Source organism: Dermacentor albipictus, unplaced genomic scaffold (genome assembly GCF_038994185.2).
Source record: "Dermacentor albipictus isolate Rhodes 1998 colony unplaced genomic scaffold, USDA_Dalb.pri_finalv2 scaffold_13, whole genome shotgun sequence".
NCBI lineage: Eukaryota > Metazoa > Arthropoda > Arachnida > Ixodida > Ixodidae > Dermacentor > Dermacentor albipictus.
In genome coordinates, this window is record NW_027225567.1 from 5,629,943 (window position 1) to 5,654,163 (window position 24,221).

The following is a 24,221-nucleotide window of genomic DNA, read 5'->3' on the forward strand; positions in this document are numbered from 1 at the left end:
TAAGGGTAAAAGCAGACAAATTGAGGCTGGTACTTGCAAACATGCCAATGATTTGCCGATGACTGTATTTTGTACAATGATATAACTTGGCAGAATGATCAGACTGCCCTTAAAGAATTTAAATAACATATTGAAGTGGTGTAATGAATGGGGGTATGTTTAGTAACCCTGATAAATTTGTATTTCTTCGTATTACTCGTAAAAAAAAAAACTAATTTTTTCTTATGCGCTAGGTTCTTCAGCTCTGCATGAGACTAACAATTACAAATACTTAGGTGTTACTCTGACGCACATTGTCGTGGAACATGCACATTAATGATATTTGTTCCGCTTTCCGCAAACTCTGTTTCCTAAGACACAAACTGAAAAATGCCCCTCCTAATGTGAAATTACTGTGTTATTTTACATTTATTAGACCAAAGTTAAAGTATGCATATAATCATGGGATCCTTATACCAAGTCAATTATCGTGCATCTTGAAAAAGTACAAAAAAAAAGGCAGTTAGGTTTACATTTCATACATTCGCAAGACTGGACTCTCCCTCTAAAATTATGACAGAAAATTCCATACCTACTCTTGAATCATGCCGAAAGCTGCTAAGGCTTGAATTTCTTTCCTTTTTTTCTCAACAGCAGGCTTGAAAATAAACCGTAGACTTACATAACGCCTGCAACAACACTGCATACAAGACAGCATCATCCGGACTCACTAACACCCTATTATGCTCGAACTGACGCGTTAACATTTTTTTTTCCCAGTACTGTCAGACTGAAACAACAGTTTACAGACACAGTGTGACTAAAAATTGTATAAATTTGTATTTGCTTGTTCCTAATTTGTTCTCTTTAGTTTGTATGCATTCTATTGCCCCTCTGCTTGAACCGAAGGGTCTACAGTATGTACTAAATAAAATAAAATAAATAAATAAATAAATGTGCACCCTTAGAACAGAGATGAGGATGACACAGGGCTAATGAATGAAATCGTAACTAGGCTGGCTTCAGGGGCAGCAATTGAAGTGTGAGGCAAGGCACCAAGGCAACCAGTAGGCAAGCTCTCCCAAGTAACAAAGGACCTAAAAAGAAACTCCAAAGAATGAACGTGTCCAACTCAACAAATCGACAGAATTCGTGGAACTGTGAAAACTGATCAACAAGGCAAAAATAAGTGATATTCGAAACTATAACATGAGAAAGACTGAAGAAGCCGTGAAAAATGACGCACCATGAAATAAGTGCGAAAGAAACTTGCCATAGGACAAACCAAGATTTATGCACTGAAGGATAAGCAGGGTACTATTGTTATGGGGATCTTGGGAGTATAGAAAGACTGTATTTACAATATTTATACAAAATGAGTCAGAGTAGTTAAGGTGGCTGACCACCAACAACACGCAGCAGCAAGCGTCTCACGATCTTCCTCTCTCTTCTTTCATCATTCCATAATGACCCCCGGTTGGTGAAGAGCCGTCTCGGCGCTTGGTAGGGAAAGCATCGCGAGCAAAGTATGGCTTCAGCCGCGAAACATGCACAACATCAACAGGCGTCACACTTGAGAGTGCATCAAACTGCAGCGGCGAAATCTCCTAATTTACGTCGTTAACTTGACATAGGACTTCATAAGGCCCTGTGTAGCGAGAGAGAAGCTTCTGGGAAAAGTCAACCCTACGACATGGTGATCAACGAAGCACCCAAGCACCTGGCGCGACCTTAACATCGCGATGGCACCGGTCATAACACTGTTTTAGTATATGCTGCGAGGCTAATAAACGAGATCAGAGGCACCATAACGTAAAACTATTCCAAACTTTTCTATTCCAATTCTGCTATCAGCCCTCCACGATTGGTCAAAAACTTTTTTCGACCACCCCCACTTCACCTGTCTATCACGCGACGTCACGAAAACCGCGATACCTCCCCATCTGATATGATGTGTACCCACTGATTATGCATGATTTGACAGAAAAAAAAAAAACAGTTATTTCTGATTCGACCCCTTTTCGCCATTAGCCCTCGGCTATTGGTAAAAAGTTTTCGAGCTGCACCCACTTCACCTGCCTGTCACGCGACGTCACAAAACTGCAAGAACTCAACGCGTCAAAGTGACGTGTACGCGATAAAGATGCATTAATATGCTGAACAAAACTGAATATTCTTCGGAATAGCTGCAGGCTGCCCCGTTCCGAAAGGAATAAAAGATGGCTGCCGCCGATTGCTCAAACGCTGGCTACTCGCACCTGCCGGAGAGCATGGGTGTATTTGCGTATAATAAAGCTTCTTGCGTTGCCGTGTAACGTTTTCGAGCACTTTCGGCAGGTTTACCCCTTCATTCTGCCAACTCTGCTTTGCTGAGGGTCCGTTTTAGCGTCATTCTTGAGCTTCCGTTGCATGCCGCTGCAATTTTCGACCAGCCACCGCAAGCTAAGTAAGGGAAAGCCGACCAATCGTAGACGCCGGCACCACCCTCTTCATCCGGTTATCGACTTTTAGTGCAGTGGCTCGGCCCCATCAAGTCCCTCTCCACTTGGGCGTTTTCCTCACCTCTTCTCAGCCAATTAGATACGACAAGCCGCTTAGTGTAGGCAATTCTCTTCGTTTTTCAAGCAAACAAAAGTGAGCTCCTATGAACGAGGAGAGCGTTTGATTGGTCTGTTCCGACAACCCTGCGGGTAACCTCCCGGTGCTTGCGTTGGTGGTTAGGGAAATTTGACGTCAGGAGATTGGAATAGAAACATATTGGAATAGTTCTACGTTATAGGGCCCCAGGTGACTTGACGTGCCATGTGAGCGCGATCAATGACTTCACAGCGTACTCAGTTGCAACACGAGGCACAGAAGGGAGGATAGTGTCAAACGGCAATGTCGAATCACGACCATACAAAAGATAAAACGGTGAATATCCTGCAGTGTCATGTCGGGACGAGTTATACGTGAGCGTCCCGGTCTCGGTGATCGTTGGAGACATACATCGACAGAACCTCTGATTGTTCGGCTCAGACGTTGCATAAGACTGTTCGCTTTTGCGTGGTAGGCGGTGGCCAGCTTGTGCCCAGTAGCACAAGAGCGGAGGAGGTCGTTGACAACTCGAGACGAAAACGAGCGGCTGGAGTCTGTAAGTAACTGTCGAGGTGCACCGTGGTGGAGCGAAACGTCGTGGAGGAGAAAATCGGGGACGTCTGTTGCGCAACTAGTTGGCAACGCCTTTATCGCGTAATTAGTAGCGACAGCGATCCACGTATTCCCTCTAGTCGTCGGAAAAGGGCCAAGCAGGTCAAGGCCTACGTGGAAAAATGGTTCACAGGGAACTTCAGTTGGATGGAGTCGTCCGACAGGAGCCAGGGAAGGTTCCTTCCGGCGCTGACACAATTTGCAAGTTGGGAAATCATGAAGCACAGACCGGTAGAGACCCGGCCAGAAGAACTGGCGTCGTATGCAGTCGTATGTACTCAAAAGTCCAAGGTGTCCCGCTATCGATGCATTGTGAAGTTGTTCGAGGGCGACGGATCGCAGATGACGCGGAAGAACAAGGAGCAACTCAGGGCCGTAAGGGTTTATATTGCGGCGGTAGAGGATGCCATCGTGTGGCACGAACATGCGGCACATGCCATCAGCGCTGCCAGATTGCCCTCCGGTGATGATGGTGCAGATTGCACTCCGGTGATGATGGACTGTAAGGATTCGTCGCATGGCTGTTCAGTGCGCATGTTGGTCATGTCAGTAAAAGCGACCACGCAGGTCACCAGATCATGCGCAGCAGGATGAGGGAGATTAGCAGGATCACAGGTCCTTGTGGAGGTGTCCAGTCTTGTAATTAACAATAAATGAAAATTGCTGAAGCCGCAAAGCCCAGCAAGCAAGCCGTCCTCTTGGGTCCCGGAGGGAAGACAGCCAGCAGAGTGCGTTGTGGTTTGTAACAACCGAAAACTTGCGACTGTACAAATATGGCCGAAACTTGGTGACAGCCCAAACTAAAGCCAAGCACTCCAGCTCAGTGATGGCATAATTTTTCTCGGCAGGTGGCAGCAGGCAGCTGGCATAAGCTATCACGCACTTGGTGCCATTCTGTTGTTGGGCGAGAACAGTGCCGATGCCATGGCCGCTTGCGTCAGTGTTGACTTCAATCGGTGCAGATGGATCAAAGTGGGCAAGTACGAGAGGGGTTGTAAGAAACCCGGTGAGAGCGGTGAACGCGCAGGCCTGCTCCAGGCCCCATGAGAACGGAGTGTTCTTCTTTAGAAGATCTGTCAAAGCCGAGCAACGTTTGGGGAGGTTTTTGACGAAACGGCGAAAGTAAGAACACAGGCCGACGAAGCAGCGCACGTCAGAAGCAGAAAGTGGCACAGGGAAACTGTGTATGGAGCGAACCTTTTCCAGATGTGGTGTGACACCAAATGCGTCAATGAGGTATCCCAACACAGTAATCTGAGGGTGCCCGAATTGACACTTCGTGGAGTTCACCTGGAAGCGGGCTTTTCGAAAGACCGCAAGAATGGCAGCGAGTCAGGTAAGGGGGCTGCCGAACGTGGGAAAAAGACTTGTCATAGAACAAACCAAGGTGTATGCACTGAAAGATGAGCAGGGTAATATCATCAGCAATCTCGAAGATATAGTAAAAGAAGCGGAAGAATTCTATACTGACCTGTACAATAACCAGAGGTGTCAGGATACCTCCATTAGAAACAGTAACTCCTCCTATAACTAGCGATGAGGTCAGAAGAGCCTTGCAAGACATGAAACGAGGAAGAGGGACAGGAGAGGATTGAATAACAGTCGATTTAATCAAAGATGGAGGAGACATAATGGTTGGAATACTGGCGGCTCTTTATACGAAGTGTATCCTCTGCAAGGGTGCCAGAAAACTGGAAGAATGCAAACAATATACTAATTTACAAAAAGGGAGACGTTAAAGACTTGAAAAATTATAGGCCCATTAGCTTACTCCCAGTATTATATAAAATATTTACCAAAATAATATCCAATGGAATAAGGGCAACACTGGACTTTAGTCAACCAAGGGAACACGCTGGCTTCAGGAAGGGATACTCTTCAATGGATCACATCCATGTTATCAATCAGGTTATTGAGAAATCTGCAGAGTACAATAAGCCTCTCTATATGGCTTTCATAGATTACGAAAAGGCATTTAATTCAGTAGAGATACCAGCAGTCATAGAGGCATTACGTAATAAAGGAGTACAGAACGCTTACGTAAATACCTTGAAAAATATCTGCAGAGCTTCTACAGCTACTTTAATTCTACGCAAGAAAAGCAAGAAGATACCTATAAAGAAAGGGGTCAGACAGGGAGTCACAATCTCTCCAATGCTATTCACTACGTGCTTGGAGGAATTATTCAAGCTGTTAAACTGGGAAGGCTTAGGGGTAAGGATTGACGGTGAATATCTCGGCAACCTTTGGTTTGCCGATGACATTGTTCTATTCAACAACAATGCAGACGAGTTACAAAAAATGATTGATGACCTTTACAGAGGGAGTGTAAGAGTGGGGTTGAAGATTAATATGCAGAAGATAAAGATAATGAGGAACAGCCCGGTGAAGGAGCAAGAGTTCAGGATTGCCAGTCAGCCTCTAGAGTTTGTGGAGTACGTTTACCTAGGTCAGATAATCACGGGGAACCCTGATCGTGAGATGAAAATAATAGAATAAAAATGTGTTGGATCGCATACGGCATACGTACATACAGCTCCTGACTGGAAGCTTACCGTTATCAATGAAATGGAAGGTGTACAATCAGTGCATATTACCAGTGCTGACACATGGGGCATAGACTTGGAAACTGACAGAGAAGTTTGAGAACAACTTAAGGACCGCGGAAAGAGTGATGGAACACAGATTGCTAGGCATAACATTAAGAGGCAGAAAAAGAGCAATTTGGATCAGAGAGCAGACAGGTATAGACGATGTTCTAATTGACATGAAGAGAAAAAAATGGAGCTCGGCAGGTCATGTAATGCGCCGGTTAGATAACTCTTGTACCATTAGGGTTACAGAATGTGTACCAAGAGAAGGGAAATGCAGTGAAGGACAGCAGACGACTAGGTGGAGCGGTGAAATAGGGAAATACGGGGCGCTAGTTGGGATCGGTTGCCACAGGACATTGGTAATTGGAGATTGCAGGTAGAGGCCTTCGTCGTGCAGTGGACATAAAAGAGGCTGATGATGATAATGGCTCTTTTTAATGCCCTGGTCTAGGGGCTGCAGCAAGGACGTGTTGTTTGACGGCAGTAACTCCAAACGAACGTGCGTCAAGCGAACACTCACAATGTGAGTAGAACACTTGTTGACAACCAGAATGTTTCGGTAATCCCTCCTCATTTGGTCGCTGTGTTTGAGGAGCCACTCGGAAAAAAGTTCTCTGGTCATCCAGACTCATTTGTTGGCGCGGTAGTGGTACGGTTCTGACATTTGTCATGCAGCGAGGCTTCTCGTACTCGCCGATAACAAGTGGTTTTTCTTCGTGCCTGTTGCATTGCTGCAGAGCAAGACGGTCATGCGAAGATGCGACTTCTTTCCACCTTTGGAATGCTGCCCTTTCAGGTGCATCGTCTGGTGTTGCAAGAGCTGATAAATACATGCGGTCTCATCCGCGTTGAAAATAGTCTTCAGAGTACAATTCAGCCACCGCTAGAAATCGATCATTGCGCCACGAATCCACGTCTTCTTTGTCAGTAGGCTTTTCCTTGCCCGAGACTACCTGCCAAGTTATTCTGTTCCTTTGGCGGAAATGAAACAGCCAACCCGCACATGCCTTCGAACGCCGTTATTTTAAGTGCATCAGCCAATTTGCAGGCTTTTTCTTGGAGCAGTGAACCAGTCACAGCCAGTCACGGCCAGTCATGTGCAGTCTGGCATCTTTGAACCACATGAGAACAGCTTAGTCCACATTTTGAGTTTCCCAGTCGTAGACGTTCTCTCGTAGGAGCGAGTTGCGATTCTCGGTGAAGCTTGACAATCTTCTCTCTGTCCTTCAAAGTGCTTGCAACAGTCGATGGGGCAATGAAGTACTATCTGCACACGTCGGTTTGCTTTTTCCCTGCATTTATTTCCTGCAATACGTCCAATATGTCCTTCAGCGAAGACTACTTTCGCTTGTTCTTGGCACCATCGCTAGCTGCATTGATTGTTGGATCTCGCGCATACATCGCCAAACCTTCGTCGTGATGTTCTTGGTGAAGTTTTTGGTAAAGCAGTTTGCACTCGACATGGTGATGACGATAGCTACTACACTCCCGGTTTGTTTCACGCGAGAGTTGCGTTGCTGTTACCTTTAGCCGAATTCGTAATACTCATGTTCCTCTGTTATAAAGGGGAATATAAACTATGTGCGTTATTCTGAAATATGCGCTGTATTGAAATACGTAATTGTGAAGTATTTTTACATTGAAAATATAGGCAATCTGGCGGGAATCTTTTAAATATTCATAAATTTAAGAAATTCGTTATGTGGGGTTCGTAGTTATGAGATTTGACTACATAAATCTTTAGCTTTGGAGGGAAAATGGCACTTGATTCCTCTCAACATTTTATTTACATGAAAAAATTATTTTGCAGATCTTTGTGTACTAGAATTGAGCAGTAATCAGTGCTGGCATAAATTTGGAGTTCCCTTCAAAAAGTAGATCATGCTGTACTTCTTGATTTCTAGGCAACGGAGTTACTGTTACCTTGCAACATTCTTGTTAGGCAGTGTTGGAAGACTGCCGAACATATGCAGTACTGTGTTCACTTGCCCAAGATTTGAAAGCATTGCACTTTGTGTAAGCTTTCTGATAATCATTTCTATATTCAGTTTCTTTTAAGTAGATTTGAAATCTACTGTTAAGTATTTGCATGGCCCTGTTTTTAGTTGAAAAGAGCATGTAAATACAGACAGGGTATGTGTGTGTCACTAAAATGCTTTGAATGTGAAAACCATATTTTGACATCTGAAAATATGTGCCATCTGTCATGGCTATGGCAGCGCACATTGGGTGTTCATCCTCAACCTCAGAAATCGGGTGGCACACGCTTGCTGCGCTATCTCGAAGGCCATGGTTCATAGTCAGATTGCGCCACCGTTTTCTTGCTACAAGATTAACATTTTTCCAGTGAACATCCACTTGTGAATGAAACAAGCAAGTAATGCCTGTGAATGTGGTATTGAACTGAACCTCCTCTGCGAAATGTGAGCTCGACAGAGCCAGCAGTTTAGCTGGAACAATTGTGTACAGTAGTGGGTGAGAGCAAGACTCTCCTTAAGCATGTGTCGAAGGGCCGCTCATGTGACGTCAATGCTTATGGATTTACGTTGCTACATTATTAATGGGCCTGACATTCACATGTGCCGCTGCGCTTGAAGGGATGCCAGGCTGGCTTGAAGTGGTGCTGGCATGCTTGTCGGCTCATGCAGGTCTGATGCCAATGTACCTGGCACTCTTATTTATTTATTTGTGATGCATGATTCACTTGCAGGAAAGGTGGCCTATAAAGACGGGATTTCTCCAGGTGCAGCCAACAGTGACTCCCGAGATGAGGTCCACCCTCATCAACTGGTTGATGCAAGTACACTGGCACTACCGCCTGTACCACGAGATTCTCTTCCTTGCAGTGTCACTCATTGACAGAGTTTTGCAGGTCAGCACATGCTTGCCTCTTGCTCACGTGAAGGATTCAAGTGTAGGGAGTTACTCCATATACCATATTCATTTGAATCGAGGCCGATAGGTTTTCCTAATAATCATATACAAAACTCTAGGGTAGGCTTAGATTCAAGGATTTAAAAAAAAGCACCTGTTTGTAACTGAAAATTATCACTATGGTCCATAGCTAGCGCCATCTAGAAACGTCAGTATCGCAGCTGCTACTAGCCGGGCCATTAGCCAACAGAAGTACACGAGCGACGTTGCCACTTTGACCTGTCGTATCGGAGGTGGTTAAGTGGTATCGGTGTGTGGCATGGCGTTATCGTAAGGGCACACTATAGTGCCGCTTTCAACCGAAAAGTTGTGCTAGCCGCAGAGGCAGAGTAGGCCAGGCGGGACTTCAGCATTAATGAGAAAAACGTCCGTCATTGGGAGGCACAACGGGAGACGCTTTTGCGTGTGCCGCAATGAGGAAATCACAGCAATAAGGAAGATAAGCGTACAATAACAAAGAGCTGTTCACCGAGATTGCGCCACGTTTTGACACGCGCAGACGCGTGCTTGCGCGCGTCCACAAGTGAATGTGTGGTCTGGGCTATAGGGACGAGGCTAACGGTGGTGACAACGTTGAGCTCGGCATGTTCATAATAAATGCATTTATCACTTTGTGAACGCTGTCCTCATTTTTTTTTGTTTGGCCTACATTCGAGATAAGCTTTTATTTTTTGTGGCTTCAGACATTCGAGGGTCAGCTTAGAATCAGAACCTGCTTAGATTCGAGTAAATACGGTACCTTGTTATGCATCACTACTTGTTGCTGAGCTAGTTCGTTAATACCTATTGCAATGTAATAAGGCTCAAAATAAGGTGATGCCATTGTGATGCTATTCCAATAGACATGGGAAAGTACAGTGACAGCTTGCATTAAATTTTCATCTTCTTGAAGGGTCTCCCGCTTTCCGTTGAGCAATGCGATGGGGGTTTTCAATCATTTTGCAGCACTTCTCACTTCACATGGCCCTAGTCAGCACATGGAAGAAAGAGTGGTGCTGGCTAATGATTCTCAGCGACAAGAGTCGCCCTGTTGCTTGTTTAAGTTGGCTTGAAATCCACGACACAGCGTGTGTGCATAAATGTGCAGCCCGCCAGCTTGGCTTGACCAGCTGTATTGACTGAGCTAAGCCACAGGCGCCCTTTCGCTACATTTGTTTTTGCGGATGCACTGGCAACGTAGCAAAAGAAAAACTTCACTCGTTATGCTTTTAGTGGCAATAGACTTCTCCTGCCATTGTACAGACATAGTCCAAAAGATCTAGTATGGCACTGTAGGGTGTCTCAAACGCCTACCATATATCATCATGCTATATCATCATGCCATCACATACATATATGAAAGCTAGTGGGTGCGTTGCGACAACATAGTCCTAAAGATCTAACACGGCACTATAGCGTGTCTCAAAATCCTACCATATCATCACGTCATCACATACATATATGAAGCCTGAATAAAGGGAAAATCGGACAACCACCTGTTTGTAGCAATTGCTACAAAGGAAACCCATACGGGTTCCTCGAAAGAAAAGCCTCAGAGTTGAAGAAAAATTCGTCCTGGTCCAGGACTCAAACCCGGGACCACCGCTTTTCCGGGGCAGCCGCTCTACCGTCTGAGCTAACCAGGCGGCTAGCAGATGGCAGGGACTTCGCCCTGCCATCTGCAAAACCTGCAATACCAAACACCAAAACCTGCAATAAAATCCTGGGAGCATGAAGTGCTCATGACAACAAAGTATATTCAAGCCTCCAGCAAATGCCCATAGGAATAAATGAATTTCATAACTCTCGGCCACGACATGTTATTGGAAAGCAATCCCGCATCAACAAAATTCGCCGTAATGTTGCTCCGCTTATCACCTACTGCTAACAAGGCTAGCAGACTTAAAGATGGCTCAAATACCTTTACTTTACCCTCAGAATGCATAAAATACCACCCTGTTACATTTGCCTTGGCGCTGCATGCTTCTGCTGACATCTGAGAATGGGTTTTGTTTGCCTAATGCAGTGCATAATGTGTGGCTCACTGAGAATGTGCAGCAAAAGAAACAAAGAAATCCTTGTCCCACCTACATGGCCTTTCTTTATGGGGCATAAGATGGCGGTTGCCGCGTGGGCTGGCACACATCGACATAATTTTGTGATCGTCTGAGAATATGTGTCTCTTGATTTAAGAACGCTGGTTTCGGGTCGAACCAAGAGGCAGCAGCATGTGCAGATGTAGTGTCGCCAGACGTAGATTTACATAAAAGGGCTACATTGATCAATCTATTGCCTTTCAGCATGCGCGATGTGATCACTATCGCTCTCGGCACCATACACATCGGCATCTATGGGTGTGTGTGTGTCCCCTTGCTACACTCCTGGCTGCTGCGCAGGATGCCGTTTCATTGTTGGGTTTGGTGTGATTGCCACATGTCATATTCTGAAGTAGGGAGGGTCACAGAAAGTTCGCACGACACCCCCCCCCCCCCGCCCCTTCTCCTCGTTGTGCATTCACTGCTGTTGAAATGTATGCAGCTGGGCAGTCGGTGCAGTAGTTGCATGCCACTTTTGCACCCGCCGTGTAAATCTAAAGCTAGTCTTGTGACAGGTTGCTTGAAACTATAGATAGTGCCCAATGTGCATTTTCGAATGGCCTGGAGATGGAGTGGCTGCCTTACGGTGTGTCGCAAAGCTGGTGGTCATGCACAACTTTGTTGCCATCACGTGCACTCGCTTTCATTTACGAAACAGTTTGTCGGCTTTCTACATGTTGCGCAGCTGCTGCGTATAGATGTGCTCCGATTTATCACCTTATCGTAACTCTGGTAGACAACCGGTGAAGCAGAAACTTGGCTGTTTGCCTCTGTGGTAACAGGCTGCAAGCTATCGCAGACTGCTAGCCGCCAGTATGTGCTGCTAAAAGGGAAAAGCTTCACATTTCACTTTTTGCACTTCTTTTTTCTTGCTCTAGACGCAATGGAGCATATCGCAGGCGACATTTTGAGGCGTGCTATGCTAACTAGCAGTGCTCTCCGTGGCTTAGCAATGCAACTGCAACTTAGCAGTGCAAATGTCAAGCTCAGTCTGCATGGGGAATACCATTCAGAAAGCAAAATTATGATTGTTGTGTCTGACATGTAGTTGTAACATACTGTTATGCATTAGGGCTATAAGAAAAGAATCCACAAGTTGACTGTTCAGTCGATCAAAAATAACGTACAGTGCGAAAGACAAGGACTGCGAAGACGACATACACAGCGCGATTTTTGATCATGAATTATCAACTAGCTCAAGCAACCACCCTTGTTCAGTCGACACATCGTTATAACAGATATGCTGTATTTACTCGAGTGTAAGTACAGTATATCGAGCTACAGCTGGTGCGCAAAAAGATTGAAAGAACCAGACTGGAGCTAAGACACATGCAGGACACCAAGTGCAAGCAACCAACAAGAGAGTGTATGGTGCCTAGTGGTGTGGGCAGAGATGCCCTACTATTGATTCTCATTGATTAAGGGGGAGGCTACACTTGAAAGGCAACATTTTTATAAGTTGGCAGATCTGATCAAAATGTTCATACTTTGTGTATTTTAATGTGCCGATTCTAAAAATGTAATTTCGTCATAGGATTAGCAGTATCTGGTATACTCTAAAAGCACTGTACAGTTTATTTATTTCAATACCTTCAAGGCCCCAGCGGGACGATACAGAAGGGAGTAGAAAAAAAAAACAATGTTTTAGTCATATCACAGCGAAAACAAAATATGAAAAAGAACAAAAAGCACAAGTTTATGCAAAACGCAAGAATATAACAGGTAACCAGGCAGATTATTCAAATTCATAGCTTTGGGCGGCGGTTTTAAACAAACAAGTGTCAGAAATAATGGCAACAGAGGCGGCCAGGTGGTTCCAATCGTAGGCCGTCTTCGGTATAAATGAGTAGAAATATACATTCTTCTGGAAGTTTGGAATGCGTACCTTATGCAGATGATCTGTGCGAGGTGATATCGATGTTGGCTCAGAAAGGTCACTCTTTAGTTGGTGATTATGGTAGTAAATCTTGTGAAAAATATGCAATTGGGGCAGTTCACGACGAAGGCAAAGACTAGGAAGGTTCAAAGTACTTTTCATTGTAGTTACGCTAGTAGTGCGACTGAAGTTAGAGAATATAAAACAGGCGCTTCGATTCTGTACTGATTCTAATTGATTAGTAAGAGTTTCGAGGCCCGGGTTCCATACCGAGCTTGCGTATTCTAATTTAGATCGCACTAGGGCTTTGTAAAGTAGTAGCTTTAACAAAGATGGAGCCATAGAAAAGTTACGGCGCAAGTAACCATGCATGCGGTTGCCATTAACAGTATGACCTCAGTTAAACCCCAATATAACGAAGTAGGTAAAATCGGCACTTTGCTTCGTTATATCTAACTTTTTTTGTATTGAAATTCGACCTTTTATGCAAATAAGTACAATCGCCGATAATATTTCTTACACAAAAAGTGGTCGTAGAATTTTCCAAATTATCGGGCAATCGAATAAAGCTAATTTGAATGAAAAAACGATTAATTTTGGTGAGTTTAGGAGTCGGCGACAAATGGTACGGTTTTATGCCAGATCTATATGTTCACATAGGCGGTACAAATTAAGCTAAGCCAGCCACGCTGTTGCATGCACTCTGCCCCCGCGGCTGATAGCCCGCACTGGGACGACGTTATCGTGAAAAGCGCCTGCAGCTAGGAGTGAATACTTCGTCTGCCCCTCGCTCCAGTAGGTCACCGAGACTCGAGATTATGCAGCCTCCAATACTAAACACGCGGGAAGACAGCTTCCATGATGCCGCACTGTCTCAGCACGCCCACTCCTTGCACACGCGGCAGATTAAAGCCGGGTGCGCGGCTGTGTATTGTTACAATTGGCCTGCAGGCCTACTGACCTGCAAACCTTTCACAGCCCGCCGCAGTTGTTTCGATCGTCCTGCAGCGGTAGCGACCTTCGAACCCTTCCCAGCCCGCTGTGACGAGTCATTTTGTAGAGCCAACAATGTACCTCTTCGGAGAACCGGCGACACCATCTAGGTTAACTGACCATGCACCACCTTCGAAGAACTGGAGACCACCGCAGAGTTAATTAACCATGCACCTCCTTCGGAGATTCGGCAACGCCAGCAAGGCTAGAGACGTTCGGCGAGCCGAGTATTGTTACTTGATTCGCTGTCGCCTTCACGGTCTACTTGAAGCAAGAAGACTCCTGGAAAAGACGGTTTTGCGGTGTGTTTTCGCGGGCCCCAGAATTCGTCACAGTCCGTTGACAGTCGCGGTGGCTACATGAGAAGTCGGCTCTGGAATCAAGAGGCGCCCGCTGGGGTCAAGCGTGGCAACCCCTGTGTACGGGGACCCGCTCACCTCAGTGTGTTCAGTGAGACCAAAGTGCAGAAGAGAGTGTGTGAACCCTCCCCCTCAAAGGCGGGTCTATGCCTCCCACGACGACTTTGGACGGTCCAATTGGACGAAGGTTGGATGGCAGTTTTCCCTCACCTAGGGATCTATAGAGGACAAAGGGTTTTGAAGCAGCCGTTTTGTCGGCTGCTAGTCGTGCTTGTGTGCTGTATGCTTCGTCTTTGGACTCCATTTGGGAGTCATACTAGACGGTTGAATTGTATCCCCTGTCGTAATGCAAATATTCTAAATAAAACCCGTACTCCTAGTTCTCGATGAGAGCAAGTTCCTCCCTACAATCACGTCCCAAGCATGTGCAGCATGGCAAGCGTGTGACGGCATGGGCAAGCTAACACTTATTTGATGCCCGACTACAACCCTTACAACTGTTCGTCAGCGATGGGAAGTTCCTCCGTTCAACAAGAAGTTCCTTGTCATTCTGTTGTTCTTTTCGAGGTGCAGCATGTAGTGTGAAGGAGCGCAAGGTGGCAAGACGAGATGAAGTGGTATGGAGTCGCGACGTGGTCAATCGAGTTAATGATGAAAGCCTAGCAAATGGAAAGCCCAAATTGGCAATACACTGCAACGTCTTAAAAGGACTGATAGGGTGTCGGTCCTTTGTTGTTCCTAGATAGCCACAATAGCTTTCGAACCGCGACCACCTCGAGTACGGCTCAAAAGTATGAATCAATCGTAAACGTTTGGAACGGGAGACCAAGGCAGCTTCCGTAGAAGTGAAACGGGTTGTTTTGTTTTATTTTTGAGCATGTGAAAAGTTTCGCAATTTAAGACTAAATTTCCTTTAATATGTGAGATATGAGCTCTGTTTATGTTTTGTTTGAGAAGCTACAAGATTTGAAAGATGAATTTTATGTAAACCTTTAGTTTCACGAGGTGTTAATTAATGAGTAGATGGCCTTTTTTGTGAGCAAACAAGCGTCAATGTTATCGGTGAGAGGCCTAAGTAGCACGCGTGTGCATTAGTTAACATTCTTTTTTAGAATTGTTTTCGAAGTTTCTGAGGTTAAGCGCGTAGGTTTTCAGTAAGTGCATAATTTGCACTGAGAAGCGTTCGTAGTTCCATTAGCGCGTCTTCTGTGCGGACGGAAGGAAGCAGAATGTTTGCGATTGGTTCGCTCGTCTGTGTTCAGGGCGGCCGCGTTCTGACTTTTCTATTCTAGTAAGCGTGTGTAGAACTAGTTATTGGAAGACGCATTTTTTAAAGGTTTCTTTGGAGTGCGTAAGTTACGCTAGTTCATTTAAGGTACGTGTCCTGTATGGACTAGAGGAAGAAATGTAAGTGTGATGACACGTTTGCGTACGATGCGAGTACGCATTCTGAATAGAGACCACAAAGCTAGCGCGATTGTGATTACGTACAATAAGTACGCCACTGCGATAGAGTAAGAACAGGCTGTTCATGAAGTTAGGCTGCTGAAGTTATGTCAGGGTATTGGTGATGAGAGCCTTCGGTTTGGTTCTGCGTAAACCTTTGCTCTTGTGCAGCGCGACAGTCAGGTCTGGTTAAACTCTGCGAACGTGAACACTCACTTTGGCGGCAAAAAATTTTGGGGTCAAAATTTGGGGTTCCCTGTTGAGCGGCTTACATTGAAATTTTGGTAAGAAGCCTGGTGGGTTAACAGCTGACTCCAGGCGTTTGCATGCTGAGTGGTATTGTGTTGCCGGGATCAACTCTTCTGTGCCGGCTGTTTCGAGATGGTTTAAGGCAAAGTGTGCAGGGATTGCAGAGAGCAAAGCCATGTTCTTGCTCGCCAGCCATGCTCTTCCGGCCCAGTGGTTATCAGCACTGGCCAGTCGAGATTTTCGGGGCCATGGAGGAGCTGTTACGATCGGCCTGCAGGGGTACTCACCTGCAAATCTTTCACGGCCCGCTGCTGTTTCGATCATCTTGCTGGGGTAGTGACCTTCGAACCCTTCCCGGCCCGCTGCGACGAGTCGTTTTGGAGAGCCAACAATGCGCCTCTTTGGAGAACCGGCGACGCCAGCTAGGTTAAATGACTATGCACCTCCTTTGGAGTACTGGAGACCACCGCAGAGTTAATTAACCATGCACCTGCTTCTGAGATTCGGCGACGCCAGCAAGGCTAGTGACGTTTGGCGGGCCGAGTATTGTTACTTGATTCGCTGTCGCCTTCACAGTCTATTTGGAGCAAGAGGACTCCTGGAAAAGGGGGTTTTGCGGTGTGTTTTCGCGGGCCCCAAAATTCGTGACAGTCTGCTGACAGTTGCAGCGGCTACCTGAGAAGTCTGCTCTGGAATCAAGAGGCGTCCGCTGGGGTCAAGCGTGGCAACCCCTGTGTTCGAGGACCTGCTCACCTCAGTGCGTTCAGTGAGACCAAAATGCAAGAGAGAGTTTGTAAACCCTCCCCCTCAAAGGCGGGTCGACTATAGGCGGGTCGACTACGCCTCCAACGACGACTTTGGACGGTCTGATTGGACGAAGGTTGGACGGCAGTTTTCCCTCACCTAGGGACCTAGGGAGGACGGAGGGTTTTAAGCAGCCGTTTTGTCAGCTGCTAGTCGTGCTTGTGTGCTTCGTTCTTCGGATTCTATTTAGGAGTCATGCTAGACTGTTGAAATGTATGCCCTGTCGTAATGTAAATATTGTAAATAAATCCCGTACTCTTAGTTCTCAATGAGAGCAAGTTTCTCCCTACAGCCACATCCCAAGCATGGGTGAGTTGGACTACAACATGGGCCAGCTTCCACTTATTTCATGCCCAACTACAACCCGTACAACTGGTTGTCAGCAATGGGAAGTTCCTCCTTTCAGCAACGCCGAAACCTTACAGTATGCGCTCAGCTGTGCTTACAGTCAGGGGCAGCCACGGCTGACACATGTCGCAGAAATTGCGATGCATGGCAACTTACCACACCCCTCCTGCGCGCTTTTACCGCTAGCTCGCTCCCCTATATAGTGGTTTGCTCTCAGCGGTTGCCTACCTTTTACGCAAGAAGCCGGTTCGGGATACTCCATCGTGGCGAACGCGTGCAGTGGCGTTCACTTTACATATTTGGTAAAGAAACGATTCTGTGCTTTCAGTTTGTGCAAGATTATTATTTTGACAGTAAATAAACTTCCCTCGTTTTGAGAGTACTTAAATATTCAGAGGGCTGCCGTGTAATGTTTTCGTTGAGTACCCTGTAAGCCAAACCTATGAGGAGCGCATCGTGTTATCACTTGTACTACACAAGGGAGGTGCTTCTGACAGATGGTGACTCCTTAAGACCTCGCCCCCAATCGCTTGGTGAGCATGGTTGCTTGCTGAAAAAAAAAAAACGAAACGCTGGGAACTTGAGCTTTCAAAAAGACCAAAATCGTGGCCGTGGAACGCGTAGTTCATGGGTCGTTGAAATAGGGCCACTTTAATTTGAAGGTCCGCGTGTGCGCATTCGCTGTTTTTAGGGATGGGCGTATATTGAATTTGAGGTCTGTAGCGAATAGTGTACTATATCACATATTACAGTAAAACCTCATTACTTTAGATTTCACGAGACCGAAAAAAAAGTCTGAATTAACCGAATGTTGAATTCTCGAGGGTATCCTGGAAACCATAAGCAAATGCTTGCTATATCAACACTTCTTTATTAGTGAATGGATGAGGAAATCCTTTTCCTATGTTGCACAAAAGCAGTGCGGAAGTTTTAATTCTCGTCATGTGACTGGTTGGCTCTCGCAGTGGTGATCGATGCCTCACGACTGGGTGATACCACTAGATACCAACATGGGTGAAAAAATTCACATTTTAGATTCCATTGAATATTTTATTTTATGTGCATATCACTCGATAGCACGAAAGTGAACATGGCTTCTTTGCCAAATGAATATTTTAGGAGGAAAAAAAAATTGCGAAATTCTTAAATGTGGAGGCACCTATTTCATGCACAAGGCATTCTCGCAAATTCACAACAATGTGAAATACAATATATTACAGCTACAAAGAATACGTTTTTCTGTGAAACATAGACGTTAAAAAGGGTCAGCTAGCACTGTTTGAGCCTTCCTTGCAAAGCAGAAGTGTTTTAGAATAACTGCTTAATTTGCTGCAATTTTCTAAAGTTGCTATATTTTCAATTTCTTGTCAACTGAACCAATTCATGTAGGCTTTTGAAATTTGGTGGACTGTGAGACCTTAACATATCCAAAAATTGTGTTGAATATTCTTGCTGCATCACAAATTACCATTTTTACAATTCACATCCAATATGAAGTGTTGACGAAAATGAACTATATTTAAAAATCCAAATAAAAAAAACCCATCGTAAGTTTTTCTCAATCTCGTAAACAGCTGTTCACAGGCACTTGAAAAAAGAATATTAAACAGGTTGCATTATTTTGTTTGTAATGTTAATATAGGTGGTAGAAATGAAAGCTTCGCTAGAATGCAGCACAATGCTAAGAAAAAGGGACATCGGAGTAAAAAGAATGTGCATAAGGCTTTGATTTACCTAAACTTGAGCATACTTATGACAGAATGGCAGTTTTGGTAGCTTTAGGCAGCTAGCAGCTGGAACTATCTGACGGCTGACCCTGCCCTAACCAGCAGCACCGCCCCTCCCACCACCACATCTTAGGTTATATAATTACATTTATATACTGACCAGTACGGCATCTTTAGAGGCATTTACCTGCCACACATTCTGTTACCTGTGTACATTCACAGAGTGAACCGTTATTTCTGTAGCGCACAAAGAAATACAAACCTTCATTAAGAGAAGGAACAAATTATTTATGCTGGAAGCTGCGCACACGTGCCGTTAAATAAATTGAGCCATGTAAAAGCTAGGTTGAGGCTTTATTCCCACTAAACCTAATGAGTATTGTGCTAAACAAACTTTTATGCATAAGTATTAACCATGCAAGACCGAAACTGCCTTTCTGTCACAATCATGGTTAAGTTTAGGCAAGTCAGTCTTATGCACATTCCTTATACCCCGATGTCCCTTTTTCTTAGCACCTTGCAGCATTTAGGCGAAGTAATTTGTACCGCCTATATTGTCATTACAAACAAAATAATGCAACATGCTTTTTAATATTCTTTTTCAAGTGCCTGTGAACAGCTGTTTACGAGATGTAGAACGATTTACGATGTTTCTTTTTATTTTGATTTTTAAATAGCTTTTATTTTCGTCAAAACTTCACATTTGAGGTAAACTGTAAAAGATGATTGTATATGGTGCACCAACAATATTGGAGGCAAGCTCTACCACTGGAAAAGCTGACGCCACCATCGGCGTGACGTGGCATGAGGGATCACGGGGACACAGCGGCCACATCCGCTGTTTCGGAACCGCCGAAGCGAGCTGAAAACGACAGTTTAAAGTCCCACCTGCGCTGCAGTTCCAAGTGGTGAGGCTTTACTGCTTGATAACGTCTGAAAGTACTATAATAGGTAGTGGCTGTCTTTGGAGGCGTGCAGCATGGTAGGCTACTGCTCGGTGCCGCAGTGCTACCGGACGTACGCAGCAGAGCCCAGTGTCAGCCTTATTCGCATGTAGCCGCATAACAAGCTGCTTGAAGCTTGGCTTGCAAAACTTGGAACCAGCAGACAGCCATCGGCTACAACTCGGGTGTAAAGCAAGCACAGATGTGAGGAAGATTTCTGCTACAGCGCTGGGACTGCGATGTTTGGTGAGCGGCAGAAAACGCGCACTGAGACGCTTGCCCGTGCCCGCTGCCCGGCTAATGTCATGACTGTTTGGTGCCAGACTTGTTGATGCTAGGTACTGCTGGCAAGTTCACTGGAACGGGCAGGGAGCGGTAAGACGCATATTAAAAAAAAGGCATGACATATGGTCATGTTGCGTTACGGAAAAAAGCAGAGGGAAATTGCACAGTGAGAAGACCAAAAACATACAGTGTGGCACAACTTGAGAAATAATATTGATATGTCCAAGAATTTAAAAGACCAAAGCAGATTGAATCGTTGCGACAGCACATCACAGTAACCGTAGGCGTCGAAGTTTATATAATGAAATTCTCTTTGAACAGATCTGATAATGTTCACGCAACAATGGTTGCTAGTGTACTGTCAAGTGCTCATATGCTGCAGCCGGTTTTCGCACCGTGCTCATGGCACGGTGCGAAAATGTGCTCACAGCGAAAGCGAAACATTATGCGCGGACATGCGTGCAGATGCGCATTTGGTCACTGCGAACCCCTGCGATCGCTGCATTCAGGCTTCATTCTATTATGCTCCATCTGGTTATACAGACAGCCCACTATAAGAACATATTTCACCTAGTTTACTCTCAGCATTTGCCTACCTCTCACACAAGAAGCCGGTTCTCGAGACTCCATCGCGGTGACAGCGCGCAGTGGCGTTCACTGTACGTATTCGGTAAAGAGATAGCGTCTCTAAACGATTCTGGGCTTTCAGTTTGCCCAACATTTAATATCGGCAGTCAAAAACTTCCCTTGTTTTGAGAGTACTTATATAAATGTCCAGGAGGGCTGCCATGTGGTGTTTTTATTGAGCGCCGTAAGTAAAAGCTATGAGAAGCGCGCCGCATGATCCCTCGTACTACGCAAGGGAGGCGCTTCAGACAGATGGCAACTCTGTGAGTCCTCGCCCCCAATTCAACACAATTGTTGGATAGGTTAAGGTCTCACAGTCCACCAAATTTCAAAAGCCTATATGAATTTAGTTGATAAAAAATCGTAAATATAGCAACTTCAGAAAATTGCAGCAAATTAAGCAGTTATTCTAAAGCACTTCTGCTTTGCAAGGAAGGCTCAAACCGTGCTAGCTGACCCTTCCTTGCAACTATGTTTCACAGGCAAAAATGTGTCCTTTGTAGCCGTGATATATTCTATTTCACATTGTGGTGAATTCGCGAGAATGCCTTGTGCATGAAATAGGTGCCTCCACACTTAAGAATTGCGCTATTTTTTTCCTCCTAAAATGTTCGTTTGGAAATGCTTTGCACTACCGCGCGCACATCCCGATTATTTTTTTCGCCAGTGAGCTGATCGCCAACAGATGGCACATCCATCGCGGTATAGCCGGTGCTCGTTATCCCCGACATCTTTGCCCCAAGTTAAAACGAAACAGCTGTTGGCTGCAACTGCTGCGGAAAAAACCGCGGCCACTATAGACGCGATTGTGAAAGGGCGACTTTGCGGTGTTAAGGCACGCTGCTGCGCAGAGTCTGAATGAAACTACCGTTCGCTGCAACAAGTGCCGGCAAAACCGCGGTTGCTATTTGAGCGATCATGGATGGCCTCTATGCATTTCCTTAGGCACGCTGACGACGCGTGTACTGAGTCAAAACGAAACTACTTTTTGCCGCAATGGCTGTGGAAGAAACCGCGGCCATAATCGACATCAATGTGAAAGGGTGATTGCCATGCTTCGGGCACACAACCGCACCGAGTCAGAACGAAACTACGATTCACTGCAACAAGTGCCTACTAAACCGCGTTCACTATCTGTGCGATCATAGATGGCCTCTATGCATTTCTTTAGGCACGTGGCCGACGCGCCTATTGAGTCAAAACGAAACTACTTTTTGCCGCAATGGCCGTGGAAGAAACCGCGGCCACTGTCGACATCATTGTGAAAAGGTGACTGCCATGCTTCAGGCACACAACCTCACCGAGTCAAGCCTGTTTAACATGATGCGAAAATCGCATTCGCAGTGCCGACCCTCTGATTTTTGGCTGCGACCAACTGGTTGGTCACACAGTCGCATCGTCGCAGCGATCGCTGCGATTTTCCGTCAAAATTGCGCAGAGAGCTTTCACAGAGCTATTTCGCCGGTTTGTTTTGGAAAATGGCGTCTCACACAATAAGTGCAATGCGTGGAGACGTGGATTACCGAATTCGGTATGTACGCGAAGGGAGAATAAAACACTTGTACCACAGATTTCATTCTCCCATTTCTACACATTCGGTGACACGCTACGCAGCAAATTAAGTACATTTACACGTTTGCTTCGTACACCTTTGCGAGTTGCCATGAGACGACATGTCCTTTTGGGGTTTTCACAATTTTCTTTTGTTGAATAGCATACAAAAATCATGCGTACGGAGCAGCTTAAATAATTTCAACCTGGGCAAGGGCAAATTACAAGACGGCAGAGTACCCGAATTTCAATGTTATGCTGAACACGGTACTGTTCAGTTGCATTTTCTTGTCGGTTTTCAAGCGTGAATTTCCCGATGCATCTTGAAAGGTTATCTTACCTCACTTATTAAATTTGACAGAGCAAAAGTGTAGGCTATCGTAATGAACTTTCTAAGATAGCATTAAATCCGTGGCTTGAATAAACAACGTCATTAATTTGTTTTCGAATATTACATGCACGTTAAGTTGCACCTCTTCTCTGGAGAATTTTTTTTGTTGCACAGAAACAAATAATCATTGAATATGTTGTGGACTTTGTATCCTTACTGAACCTGTATTAACATTTGCTTTAATAGGTAATTAACTCTACAGCTAGTAAGTTAACTACCGTATTTACTCGAATCTAGGCCGACCCCCTAAAGTCCGAAGCCAGCAAAAAAAATATATTACTTCGAATGTAGGCCAAACTAACAAAGCGAGGACAGCGTTCACAAAATGCAAACAGCATTCATTGAATCTGAACATGCAGAGCTCATTCAACGTCGTCGTCGCTGCAAGACTCATCGCTGTGTTCCTTGTCACTGTCACCTTCAAACAGTGCACTATCTTCGGTACCGTCAAGTGCATTAGATATGCTGCACTTTTTAAAGGCATTCACGATCAAAGTACCTGGGATGTCATCCCACGCTGCAGCTACCCAGCCCGCCAGCTGGGGTAGCAATGCACGTTTGATGCGGCCCGTTGCCGCTAGCATGTGGTCTTCCTCACTCAACCAGTACGTGTAATATTTCCACGGACGATCCTTGAAAGGTTTGTTGATGCAGACATCAAGTGGCTGCAACTGGCCCGTCATGCTGCTTGGTATGACAGCGAGGTCCGTGTTCGCTTGGGCGAGCGCAGCCTTCACGTTGTCGGTCAAATGCCCACGGTAAGAGTCCACGACAAGGAGCGAGTTCTTTGTCAAAAGTGCTCCTGGACGCCGTCGCCACACAATCTTAACCCACTCTTCCACCATCGCAACCGTCATCCACCCGTTCTCATTTGCCCACACAATGCGATTTTTTGGGAAAGTTTCTCGAGCAGGCAGTGTCTTCCTTTGAAATATCATATAAGGAGGGAGTTTATGTCCATCAGCTGTGCAGCACAGCATCACAGTTGCCCGCTGCTTCTTGTAGCCTGGAGAGCGCACTTCCACTTCCTTGGCACCCTTTTCATTCACGGTGTACGCCACTGGCTTATCAAAATACACAGCTGTCTGGTCCGCGTTGCCGATTAGCACAAGGTTGTAGCCTGCCGCTTCTCTCTTTCGCAGCATGTAGCGCTGAAAAGCTATCAGCTTTTCTTCAAAATCGCTTGGCAGCTTCTGAGTGATTGAAGTGAGACGTCTAAGGCTGAAGCCGAAGCGCTTCATGAATTTCTGAAGCCAGCCCCGGCTGGCTTTGAAAAATCCTTTGGCTTTAGGCCTCGCTCCCTCGAAAGTTCCCTAGCTTTCGCTTGGAGCACTTCTGGGCAGCTGCTCTCTGCGTCCGAACAAAGTGTGCCAAAACTGTCTCCGCTTTGTGGTGACAGCCTTTCTTTGGTCCGCTAAATGCCATCCTTGTTGCGGTGCAAGCAAAAAGCTGCTGTCCTTGTCCCCTCCAACGACGGGCGTTTTTCTCGTTGACGCCGAAGTCTTGCCCGGCTTGAAGGTTCGACGATGCCTCTATGGCTATCACAACTTTTCGCTTCAAAGCGGCACCGTAGTGGCATCTCCTGCTTGGTGCCATCGCGATAACACCACGTCGCACAAAAATACGGTGGACATGACACGGTTCAAAATGGCGCCCTCGCTTGTGTGCGGTTAGCTACTGACACAGCTAGTAGTGGCTGCGATACTGACTTTTCTAGATGGTGAAAACTATGCACCATATTTTGCAGTTTCAATAAAAAACTGGCGCATTTTTTAAAATCCTCGAATCTAAGCTGACCCTAGGGTTTGGAATATGATTATTTGAATAAAAACTATCGGCCTGGATTCCAA

At 45.6% G+C, this 24,221-nt stretch overlaps 1 protein-coding gene across 6 annotated transcripts in view; it reads left to right on the forward strand.

The window, feature by feature from the left end:
• LOC135920377 (G2/mitotic-specific cyclin-B2-like) overlaps nt 1-24,221 on the forward strand; it is a 321,085-nt gene that overhangs the window by 101,614 nt on the left and 195,250 nt on the right. For all 6 annotated transcript variants that reach the window (XM_065454624.1, XM_065454626.1, XM_065454628.1 and 3 more), the window contains exon 10: nt 8,473-8,634. In XM_065454624.1, coding sequence (XP_065310696.1) covers nt 8,473-8,634 — 162 coding nt within the window. The remainder of the gene's footprint in view (nt 1-8,472; nt 8,635-24,221) is intronic.